Source organism: Eleutherodactylus coqui, chromosome 6 (genome assembly GCF_035609145.1).
Source record: "Eleutherodactylus coqui strain aEleCoq1 chromosome 6, aEleCoq1.hap1, whole genome shotgun sequence".
Classification (NCBI taxonomy): domain Eukaryota; kingdom Metazoa; phylum Chordata; class Amphibia; order Anura; family Eleutherodactylidae; genus Eleutherodactylus; species Eleutherodactylus coqui.
The window spans coordinates 226381356-226394225 of NC_089842.1; the positions used below are offsets into that span (position 1 = coordinate 226381356).

The 12870-nt window shown below is 46.2% G+C and overlaps 1 protein-coding gene across 6 annotated transcripts in view; it reads right to left on the minus strand.

Moving 5' to 3' along the window:
• Window positions 1-3891: 3891 nt before the first annotated feature.
• Window positions 3892-12870, minus strand: part of LOC136633341 (class I histocompatibility antigen, F10 alpha chain-like) — an 83566-nt gene continuing 74587 nt past the window's right edge. For 4 of the 6 annotated variants that reach the window (XM_066609012.1, XM_066609010.1, XM_066609011.1 and 1 more), the window contains exons 5-8: window positions 11808-11900; window positions 9015-9044; window positions 7752-7794; window positions 3892-6600 (exon numbers count right to left, since the gene is read on the minus strand). In XM_066609012.1, coding sequence (XP_066465109.1) covers window positions 7754-7794; window positions 9015-9044; window positions 11808-11900 — 164 coding nt within the window. In that variant the 3' untranslated portion in view covers window positions 3892-6600; window positions 7752-7753. Of the gene's footprint in view, window positions 6601-7751; window positions 7795-9014; window positions 9045-11803; window positions 11901-12870 lie in introns of all 6 variants that reach the window. The other 2 variants (XM_066609013.1, XM_066609014.1) reach the window with 2 other exon arrangements.

Genomic DNA, 12870 nt, shown 5'->3' on the forward strand with positions numbered 1-12870 from the left:
AGAGATCTCTCTCCCCCCTGCTCTCCCCCGCCGCCCCCCCCCCCCCCCGAGCATGCTCAGATGAGAAGGCAGTTACTCGAAAAGAGCGATACTTGCTTGAGTAACTGACCTTACCGTGCGTGCTCGCTCATCTCTAGTGAATACCCACTTGCGGTTTCCTTGCACACTTTTTTTCACGCAATATCACTGTTTTTTAAAGCGATTGTCATTGGGACTTTCTAATGTTAAAAGCTCATCACAAGTTGTGCGATGCGTTTTTAACATTAGGTATTCACCCTGAGGGCGCCCACCCACTGGCGTTTTTTTTAAACACTGCAATATCACTGCGGTTTTAACGCATTTGTCAACGGGACTTTCTAATGTTAAAAACGCAGCGCACAAAAATCACAAAGCACAAACTTGCAATTTTTGTGCGCTGCGTTTTTAGCATTAGAAAGGCCTATTGACAATAGCGTTGAAAAAAATGCAGCAATATCGCAGTGTTTAAAAAAAGCAAGTGGAAAGGCACCCTAACTGTAGTAAAATAAACTGCAGTACTTACACCTCCACCGCCCCTGGGATCCAGTGCTGCAGCCCCATTGTGTTCCCGGTGGCTGCTGTAACAGCTGAAATCCCCAATAGTCAGATCACCACTTGTTTTCCTGCCATCGGCACTCACATCCTGGGCGCCATAATGCCAGGAGAGCCAAACTGTGATATTGCAGTCTCTGATTGGCTGTGGTGGTCACTTGACTTTTGGTGATGTCAGATATCACAAGACACTGGGATGATGATGGGGCTGCAGTGCTGGATCCTGCTGGTGGCGGAGGGGCAAGTACTGCTCAGTTTGTGGTTTGTTACAGTCAGCACTATTTCAGGGATGTTGTCCGGTAAATAGCTTTTGGATGTCTGCGGGTGCGCCGCCGCACATGCACAGTGGAGATTTAAAAAAAAAAATTAATCTCCTGCTTTCCCGTGGAATCTGTGGCCAATCCGTAATTCAATTGTGGATGAGCCGTGGATTGCACGGCTTCCATTGACTTCAATGTAAGCCGTCCATGTGGGATCCGCAGCAAAATGGAGCATGCTGTGATTTGTCCAGAGAGTCCCCAAAACAAAGCCGCATGCTATAAATAAGCTGCGGACGCCCAGGTCTCCCTATTGGTGCTTGAATTGTGGATCAAATCCGCCCATGGACATGAGGCCTAAAGAGGATAAATTATCAATCTGTAGTAGTTTTTGGCACAGACTGTGGCAAAAATTGTAACAAATCATTGCATGTGACAAATACTCAAAAACCGCTTCATAGGTGATTTTTCCAAAAATTGAAGAAGGGTGAGATTCATTATTAGACTGGCTACCAGTTTAATAAAATGGGCCTAAGGCCTCATGTCCACGGCATAAATCACTTTTCAAAATCCGCGCAGGTCTCCCGCGCATGTGCGATATGAGCCCAGAACACACGCGCATTGGCATGTTGCTAGCATCCTGAGCGCATCCGCTGTTCAGGAAAAAGATCCGTCCGCGACAGAAGCAGGCCCCGCACTGTCCAGACAAGTGAGTAAAATGTGTTTTTTGGCCTCATGTCTGCGGGCCAGGTGGAATCCGCTGCAGGATTCTGCATGGGGAAACTGTGCGGGCCCGTGGATATGAGGCCCAAGAGTAAGACCACACACTGCGGCTATATACAGGTGGCCAACCATGCCCCTCCCCCCTCCCATGGTGACCAATGAATGCACAGACATTCGCCACCGCTTGTGGGCGTGCTTTAGCCTGTAAGTTGCATCAACCAATATGTTTCCCTAAGGCCTCCCTCACACAGGGCGTTTTATACAGCGTTTAGCGCTGCCTTTTCAGCCCAGCGCTAAACGCTATACAACGCTCCCATTCATTTCAATGGGGCTGCTCACACGGGGCTGAAAATGCAGCGCCTCCCAACGCTGAGCTTTGACAGCGATGCATGTTTTATTTTGGGGCGTTTTCAGCCCTGCGTCGCCCATTGAAATGAATGGGCAGCGGTTTTAGCACTGCTGAAAACATGACAACACTTGGTGCCGCGTTTTTGGCAGCGTTAACCGCTCGCCGATTTTCGGGGTGAGGGCATGCAATAGAAGCCCTCACCCCGAAAATCTACCCCAGCTAGGCTAGGTAGAAATAAAGAAAGTAATACTCACCTAGCTGCTGCAGTCCGGGTCACGGCCGCTGATCTGGGCTTCCTCGGCACTCCCAAGTCTATTGCCGGAGGCCAGGTTTGAGAACCCCGGCTCCGGCAATAGAGTGCTGTGATTGGGCATCGAGCAAGTGCCGACAACCAATCACAGCCCTTCATTGACTGTCTCAGCCAATCAGCGCCGGCAAGCTCTGATTGGCTGAGACAGTCAATGAAGGGCTGTGATTGGGCATCGAGCAAGCGCCGACAACCAATCACAGCACTCTATTGCCGGAGCCGGGGTTCTCAAACTTGGCCCCCGGCAATAGACTTGGGAGTGCCGAGGAAGCCCGGATCAGCGGCAGAGACCAGCGGCCGCGACCCGGACTGCAGCGGCTAGGTGAGTATTGCTTTTTTTTTTTTCAGCATTCTTGGCTGCGTTTTCAGCTCGGCTGAAAACGCAGCCAAAACGCTGGCATAAAGTATGCCAGCGCTGCTGAAACGGGGCGGAATCTGCAGTAAATGCTGCGTTGAAAAACGCTGCTTTTCTGCAAACGCCCTGTGTGAGGGAGGCCTTAGGGTGGTTTCAGGTGGGCGAGAAAATCGCGTGATTTTTGCCTGATGCGTTAGTAAATAAGCAGATTATGAAACCAATGATTTACAATGGCTTCCTTTCAATCAGCGATGTTTTCACTGATGCGATGTTGTGCTATTTTCAATTTTTTTTTAAATCTCTCATCGCTAAAAGGTAGTATATACTGCAATTTTGTTTCAATCATTTTTCCTATGCAGCCTGCGTTTTATCGCATCACAATGCAACACTGCGTTGCAATTTTAACATTAAAGTCCCGCTGACTTGTGATAACAAAAAGCAGTGTTATTGGGGGCGGCAGCGATGCGAGATTATTCTGTAAAAAAAGCATCGCTGACTCTCACAAATCGCAGTAAACTAAGATGCGATTTTCTCGGGGCAAAATCGTGATCGCCCGTGTGAAACTGGCCTTAGAGCTACAAAAGCAAACTGCAATCAAGTTAATGCATCATATTATAACTAGTAATTAGAGATGAGCGAGCATACTCGCTAAGGACAATTACTCGATTGAGCATTGTCCTTAGCGAGTATCTTCCCGCTCGGCAGAGAAGGTGCGGCTGCCGGCGCGGGTGACAGGTGAGTTGCGGCCATGAGCAGGGGGTAGCGGGAGGGAGAGAGAGATCTCCCTCCCCTCCGTTCCTCCCTGCCCACCGCCGAACCTTCTCTGCCAAGCAGGCAGGTACTCGCTAAGGGCAATGCTCGATCAAGCAATTGCCCTTAGCGAGTATGCTCGCTCATCTCTACTAGTAATTATTAGGAAACTATAATCCCAATGTTTCTGGTGGCACATCAGACAGTAGCTTGATTACCACACAAGACGAACACAGCTTGGCTCCTTCCACAGCAGTGTCATTACCGCAGGTCCCTCAGCCCACCGCATCTCTGTGGTGGCGGTAGGTCAGTGTGTTTTGTCAGGACTGCTGAGTTGTGTCTGACATAATTGCAGTTTAGTTGTATTCTCATTTTATTATATTTGTCCTCCCCTTTTCAAGAGCCCTGTGTTCTGTCGGTCAGACTCTGTTTTATATATGTTATAGGGCCATCAATGATGTCACCAGAGGGCGGAGCGATGACATCACCAGGGGTGGAGCATGAGAATCACACACACACATACTCAGACAAGTGGTCATTAGTAGTTTGATTCCACAGTAACACAAAAGGCCAATCTTGATCTTCATCTAAATGTACTTTAATGGTAAATGAAATCATCAGAAGTCAGTAAGGAGGAAATACTGGAAGATGGATTTATTACAAACCCGCACAGTAGAGGCGTTACATTGTCATCCTGCTTTACAGGTGTAGCCAGGTGTAATGTGACTTATCTCTTAGGCACGTCATGTCATTCAAATGTTATTGTCCTCTTATCTTAACACCATGGACCGCAGCCCAGAAGGTCATCATAGCGGGGAAATCAGGTGAGACTTTCCTATTCTCCGGGTGAAGAGATACAAGCGGTTGGTGCCGGCAGTCCGGGATCTCACACTTCTTCATGATTTACACTCTTTATTGACTGGAAATTATTTAGTGCTGTTATCTCCTCTTTCTGAATGCTGACTACATTATATTCATCCAAGAACCAACAATATGGCTGGACAGTGACATAATTTATAGGGTGTCTATTCTAATACATGTATAGTCAGGATCGGACTAGCCAACAGGGTAACAGGAGAATCCACCGGTGGTCCCAGAGCCAAGAGTGGGCCACACCAGTTGTACATGGCCCGGTACACTACTGCACTACATACAGATAGGCAGAACCTCAGCAGGCCTATACATCCATACAATAAACTGGCTATCTCTATAGACACATGAGTGGCTAAGAGGACATCTCGGGGCAGCTGGAGACCGGACGCTATTCTCCCATCATGAACCCCACTTCCCATTTTCTTTTCATTGAAGTATATAGAGAATTTCGTGACTGAGAGTTTGCAAATGGCGATGAGTTATTATTTGCATGTATCTGCACTGTGAGCCCCCAGTATTAGTTTTACTGGTGGGCCCTAGGCACTCCAGTCCAACCCTGTATATAGTGTGGGATATAATGGCATTAGCCAGACCTACTGCTTGTATCAGACAACCATTCCATAAGACGGCAGCTACATGGATGACTTTCTTTACATGGATGTATGGAATCATCAGAAAAAATGGCGGTCGTCCATGAGAACTGTGTGAAGTTTGTAGAGTTTTCATGCACTCCTGAACACTCACTTTCTGTCCCCAGAACTGCTCACGTCCTGCCCAACCGGAGCTCGTTCCTTCACAGGAGACACATAATCCTGCTATATGTTGTGTACAACAAGCCAATGCGCCTCTTCCAATGCGAAAATAATGCAGTAAGAGTCACACATACTCGCAATCAATATCTGCTGCACAATGATGGCTGACTGCCCTCTCATTAGTCTCCTGGTCCCCTGATATCAGGGGTCCTAAGTAACCCAACCCCCACTCACCCACTTCATACAGGAACGTAAGATGCAAAGAGCTCTGTTCCCTGTATTGTAATAAGATGTCACTAATCCGTGCGGAGCGGCCAGCAGGGAGCGCTCCTGAGCCGTATCTTGTATGGGATCTGCCGTGTGAGGAGTGGAGGGATGAAGAACACCACTTCAGTGTATTTACACCAGATATTCCCCCGTGTGATATGGAAGAACGGATAACTGCACTTTACTGGACAAATACAAATCAACTAAACTACAGAAAAACTACAATAAAATGAAATCCTCACTGAAAATATGAAAAGCCTGAAATAAAGCGACATATTATATAGACCGATCCTCCATATAATATTATATAAGCTGGTCTGCCATATAATGTAATGCACTTTTATTGCAAATAAGTAAGACACTGAAACCTGTAAGCCAGAACCCCGAAACCTTATTAAAATCATCAAGCCCATGTAAAGGAAAGATCAGAAGAACAAGAGAAGAAAACCTGCCGTATCACAAATGATCACAAATGTCAAGTCATTTACTATCGGATCCTCTTATTAGCCCATCTAATAAAGGAATTCTCCCAGGAAAGCTGATCTCCCGGTCCGACGGCTGAAACCACCGATGATCAGCCATTATTGCTGAGGATCTGCTGGTGTCACACATTTCCCTGCAGCGGATCTTTCCTTTATGGCTGATATAGGGGCTTCTCAGTAAGGGCCGTGGAGGCAGTTGGCCAAACGTCTGACTCTGGTTTTGACTCCTTCATAAATGGTGCATGTATAATAAATAGTAATACATTTACTGCAGTGAAATGGTGATATCAGGATTATTATACGCTAATATATAACATTTTTATTTTGAGGTTGGAGCTGGCATATTTTTATCAACTCCACCCAAAACGGACATAGTCTCCAGAGCCCTAAGGAGCCACCTTATATGATATCCGTGTGTTATAGCAGAGCATAGGGTCAAAGGTCAAGTTGGAACAAGCCCTTTAAATCAGCTTCTTTTAAGACCTTTCCACACACACAAACTACCCCTCCTTCTGATATGTCCTCAGACTGAAATGGCCAAGACCAGGTAGTGGAGGCGTCTGGTGACAGCCTGACAGCACAGTGATTATTAGGAAGTTATCAGATGAATATTTACATCAGTGTCCCATCATATAAGTGACCCGTCCGGCACCGGCTGGACGATGAACACTACAGATCTCAGTAGTATAGTGACCTCTCTGGAGGACGGAAGTGGCAGAATTTAGGAACATCCACTTTCTTCAGCTTTTGGAGATGTTTCTGTGGGTGATATTGCCTGCGAGGCTGTCTGATACGAGGATTCGGCTGCAGACTCAGATTATTGTACCCGGCCGGTTCCCTTTATATTACACACAAGGATATAATGACGGATTTATAGCTGAGATTTGTTGTATCCAGAAGAAAACTTGTCCGGTTCTGTAATGACAAAATAGTAGAAAACATTTCCATCAGAGGTCATTGTAGGGGTGTACCGTATATACCGGCGTATAAGGCGACGGGGCGTATAAGACGACCCCCCAAATGTCACCTTATACGCCGGTATTCAGTGGAGAAAAAAAAAAAAATTTTATTACTCACCTCCCACGGCGTCCTGTCGCGCTCCGGCAGGATGTCGCTCGCTCCGGCAGGCTGTCGCTCGCTCCTCGTCCCCGCCGCAGCATAGCTTTCTGAATGCGGGGCTTGAAATCCCCGCTTCCAGAAAGCTAATACACACGCCGGCAGCCATGACATCATTGAATGGCTGTGATTGGCTAAAGCACACGTGGCTTCAGCCAATCACACTATTCAATGACATCATTGAATGGGTGTGATTGCTAACACGTGCGCCTTCAGCCAATCACAGCCATTCAATGATGTCATTGAATAGTGTGATTGGCTGAAGCCACGTGTGCTTTAGCCAATCACAGCCATTCAATGCTGTCATGGCTGCCGGCGTGTGTATTAGCTTTCTGGAAGCGGGGATTTCAAGCCCCGCATTCAGAAAGCTATGCTGCGGCGGGGACGAGGAGCGAGCGACAGCCTGCCGGAGCGAGCGACATCCTGCCGGAGTGCGACAGAACGCCGTGGGAGGTGAGTAATAAATTTTTTTTTTTTTACACTTTTTTTTTTTTGAATTACCGGCGTATAAGACGACCCCCGACTTCAGACCCGATTTTTCGGGGTTCAAAAGTCGTCTTATACGCCGGTATATACGGTAATAATATCCTAAATGCCCAATACCCTTCTATAACACAGGAAACACCACAATATAATAATATGTACAAGTTTTATTACAGCAGAAAGTAGGAAGCAACATATTATAAAGGACACAACAGCTCGGAGCAGCGGTTCTTATAGTGGATATGTAATGGACATAACTATAGATATTCGATATTACTCTACATACTTTACACTGGCCTTAGCCATGTTCTTGTGCCAAGTTGGTTTTCATTGGAAACTGTCAACAAACCCCTCCAAGAGCTAAACTGCTATAATTCAGTCAAAAACACTCAGTGCTTTCCTGGATGTCCTACGCAGCAGCACATTTCATTACATGGCGGCACCATTTATGAGACATTATCACTCACCGTTAGGCTTTGGCGCTATTAGACTCAGATGATGTGTCTGAGGCTGGAAACATAAGAAAATTGTTTAAGTGACATTCCACATTTAATTCACAGCGAAAATGAAAAGTTTAGAAACTTTGTACAAAAACTGTAAAGCAAAGAATTTACAGATTGTTAGTGATTTCATTTTTATTCCTCATTCGTGGCCGGCCAAACATTCTTCTGGTTTTGTTTAGTCCGGACAGCGATTATCTCCATTCTGAAGACTGTTAATTGTATTTATCTTGTGACGCCACATGACTAAGTTACAGAATATTTTAGGCAAAATGAAAGAGATCATATGGGATTAGAAAAACATGGCTGCTTTCTTCCTAACAGGGCGCTACACCTGTCCATATGTGGTATTGCACCTCAGTTTTATTGTAGTCAATGGGGCTGAGCTGCAATACCACATGCAACCTGTGGACGGCTGTGGCGCTGTTTAAAGAAGAAAGCAGCCTTGTTTTTCTAACCCTGAACAACTCATTAGAAGGCAAGCCCTGCCCACATGTCAGATTACAGCACATGGAATTGATAAAGAGTTCAAGACTTAGGACCCCCCTCTATGAACAAGTGAGCCATGCTGTTAGTGAGGCCCACATGTACCAGAATTGATGTGGATTTTACCTGCAGATCAAAATACAATAGGACGTTGGAAATTAAAGATCAGCAGCTTGTCAATTCCTGTAGGGGGTTTTCACCCCTTTCAGTGTAGTGGGATGAAATCTGGGGTGAGTCTGTAACGCAGTCACCACGTGTAAAACGCGAATTGTCTTATGGATCACTGTGGATTTGCAGTGGAGCCAGCTGTGGTGTGCGGACCGAGTCTTGGAGTTGTCCCCCATCTGGCGGATACAAGTCATCCATGCACTGTATTGTCCTGACAGTGGTGGGGAAATATCTGACCGGCCATGAGTTCACCCAGCAGATCTGGGATGGGGGCTCCCATATTAACAGTGAAGTCCATGGTGGAACAATACCTTTAAACTGTAGATTACAAAATTCTCATCTCAGTCAGCCATGGCCCATATGGGAATACCCATCTGTAAGCCGCAGCCAGAGATGAATCAGATTAGAGGAACAGTCCAGATGGATGTTCTGTGTCCTTCTGTAACTCTCATAGACGTAAATGGAAGTTACCAGCGAGCTTTACTGTCTGCACAACATATCCCTCCCATCACTAACAGTATATTAGTCATCATCACCAATAGTGAGACAGCGGAGCCGCGTGTACACAATACTCACTGCTGGTCGTCTTGTAGCCGGCGCGCCTTCCTAAAAAAACAGGAGATGAAATTAGGAGCAGAAACCTAAAGAGTCCATTATTATAATTGGTGACATGAGAACAATTCTCGGAATAATCAGCCAACTCCTATGGAAACGTCCGCTCACAGCCTTCTCCTGTTGGGGACAGATTGGGCTTTTAATCATCGTTCTTCATCTTGGATATTTAGTTGATCATCTTTATCCTGAGGAAACGAAGGGCTCATTCACACCTCCGTGAATCCGGCACGTATTACAGCCACGTGATATGCGGTGAATGGAGTCAGTGAACGTATATGGACTGGCATTGATCCGTTCACATTAGCGTGCAAGTACTGCATGTAGGTACTGTGTGAAAAGGATCTATTTTTGGACTTATTCACACAAACGTATGCGTTAATATGTTCGCCGTTACGGAATGTATATTTGCATGAATGGTGGAGATAGCAAGAATCAGGATGACACGTCCCTGCTAGCCCATCCACTGTTTTTTGCAATCAAAATGCCCGTTGACACACTTGGGTGTAACACTTTCCCATGGAATAGAATGGTAATTAAATGCCTAATTAGGGCCAGCTGCCTTTTTCTTGGGGTGTAAGCAGGTAACTCCCCCCCCCTTTTTTTTTCTGCTGCCATAGCGGTCTATGGCAGCTTTCTGCGTAGCACGGACAGGGATAGGTCAAGGCCTACCTTTTGGCAGACTAAGATTTTGTGCAGATAAAACCCGTTCGTTTGGATGAATCCATTTATATTGAAGGCATTGCTCGGTCACGTTATACTTGTGACTTTTACACTTGTGGAAATGCTTCAGCAAATACACTCAGGTGAAATTAGGCTTTCTCTTGTACTACGCCCCCCGAGCCCTATACTTGTGTATGGGTAGTATGTGTAACACCGTCTATACTCAATACAGAAAAGGAGAAGAACCAGGCAGCATTCATTAAAAATCCTCTTCTTTATTGGAATAGCATGAGGAAGCAAGCAGCCACGTATCGACCCTGTGGTTTATCAAGCTTGATCAAGACCCGAGCACAGGGTCGATACGTGGCTGCTTGCTTCCTCATGCTATTCCAATAAAGAGGATTTTTAACGAATGCTGCCTGGTTCTTCTCCTTTTCTGTATTGATGACCAACGGTGGACCCGGGGAGTCGGGACCCTAACTGGGCTATTGCATAGTGCCTTGCACCAGCGGTGTGACGGAACTTTTGGAGTGCTGCTGTAACTCTTTTCCTTCTTACAGTCTATACTCAATACATGGTGCATGGGGTGACGATTGGTCGGCAACCCCGCTATGAAACAGAACGGGGTATTAAGAAAAAAAACAAAACACAAAAGTCAGTGTGAACTATACCTGCCATACGTGGAAATAGCTGGCTCATCGCTGGCTCCCACTACCATAAAACGCTGCGTGACCCAATGAGGCTTGAGGCCGGTTTCAGATGGGCAAGAAAATCACATACAAAACTGTGTTTGTAAGAGAAGCAGCGCTGCATTATTACTGACACTACGGCCCATCCCATTTTTCCCCAGTGTGAGTGTGAATAGCAAAAAAACCCCAAAAAACTTGGTTCTTGTGCTAAAGCGCTCTGTTGCGGTGAGTGTATTAGGGCACGCCCCATGTGTTTTTGCCCTTAAATGTACACCATAGTGATCGGCAGATGGCTGCGATTATCAGTCACTCGCCACTAATTCTCTAACTTCCCGCTGCCGTACAAGCGTGAAATTTAGCACAAGTATTCTTTACACCCTAAAACAGAAAAGTAAAGGGGTCACAACTTCATTATTAAATTGTCCCGTTATACAGCCGTTAACATCACATCTCTAGAAGGGGAGAAAAATGTGTGTTGAGGCCCTTAATGTGCATGCAGTGTTAGGGCAGAAATACATAGGAGCATGCGCAGCTACGGAGCGCACTGGCGCATGAACCAGGGTTTGATTTGCTTTTTTGAGTATTTGACAACCAGGCTATAACGCGCAAGTTTGAAAGAAAAAAAAGGGGGCAACATATTTCCTGGTCCTGCCCGATCTTTCTTGCATGTAGTATTAACAGTCGAGAATACAGATAGTGAAGATGAAACCATTGAAATCAGTGGCTTCGTTCCATCCCGTCATACGGCTGTGATTATTTGTATAGTAGGACTAAATCATGCCCATCTGTTCAACCCCCGAGGGCTCATGTCTACGGGCATTATTTCACCAAGTATTACATCGGAGATCATGTGATATCGCCCTCGGGGCGGTGTCAGACGGCCGTATGCCCAACCACACTCGCCACTACGAAGTGTTGTTGTACATGAACAGATTTTTTTTTCCTCCTCAGACTTTTCAAACTTGGCGCCATAACTCAGGAGGTTGAAAAAAAAACAGCGGGACCAGAAGTCCTGCCCTATCTTTCCCGCACGTAATTAACACTATAAATAGTTCTATCGTTTCTCGTCTGTACAATTAACAGGCAAGAATCCCGCTAGTAAAAACTAAACCACTGAAATCAGTGTTTTCCTTTTGTCCCGTTCTGCGTCCGTGATCATCATGGCTGTATAAATGGGATAAAAATCCCATTTGTCTGTTTGAGCCCCCAATGAGGCGATTCACAAGGCTGATTCTTCATGGACTAACGGCCCGTGTGAAATAAGTCTCCATGTCCCATCCTCATCCATTATCACAGACCTGAATAGCACCCACAATGTGAGGGGTCCGTGACCATCATCTGCTTTCTGAAGGGTTTTGCACAACCTGGATGTGGCGGTGTGTATATAGTATATACTGATACTTACTTCTATATAGGAGAAATCCAAGACCTCCTAGAAGAACAGCAGCGACGACCACCGCAGCTACGACCACCGGTGTCACCCAGACACTCCGCTGTTCTGGAGAGAAAACGGTAACTATGAGCCGCGGATTATACTGAGAGCTTCACATGGAATCTTACGGGTTATTAAACCTACTGAACTCATAAATAACAGACACCAATAAGGGCGCCCACCCACTGGCGATTTTGTTTTTCTTTGCGTTTTGCGTTTTTCCTGCAGAGCCATTAGAATTGAATGTACTCCTGTCCACTGGCGTTTTGCGTTGCGTTTTTTAACATAGGAACTGTCAGTTGCATATGTGTCCTTATTTTTCTCCTAATGCACCCATGAAAGTCAATGGAAATTAATGGAAAAGCCGCGAAAACGCCGCGAAAAAGCGGCGTTTTTCACGCACGAAAATCGCAAACGCCAGTGGGTGGGCGCCCTTATAGATAGAAAAGGTCGGAGTGTTCATTTAAATGGGGTTACCAACAATGGGGTCCCACATCTCTGCACCTCCATATCTCACTGCTGCTCCTCCCAGCTTGTTCCTCTGGGCCAATCACCAGCCGCTGTCAGGTCACCTGATTCTGCCCGACAACCACAGGCATGTTCCCGCCATTTTCCTTCAGCCAATCTGCTGCTGTTGCTAGCCACTCCATCACTGAGCAGAACTCCCTCTCCTCCATCTCATCTGAGCTTGTCATGGCCTCTAACATATGTTGGTTAACCAGAAGCCCCTCCATAGAGGGTGACATATCATCCATCCATCATGTACATAAAGCTCCCAGATCCCATGAGGCTCCATAGAGGGTGACATATCATCCATCCTGTACCTAATGCTCCCAGATTCCATCAGGCTTTCCCTCCTAACTGTCCCTCAGGCCTCACATTAGAGTCTCCCCGCCGCAGTAATGACATGTATGTAGTGTAATAGTATTACATACATGTGCAGGATCTAGACATATATCCCCTTCATAGCCATTCACATGACGGTATTCTCAGGCCATCTGCATTAGGCCCGACGTCCACAGGTGGGTGTGATCCC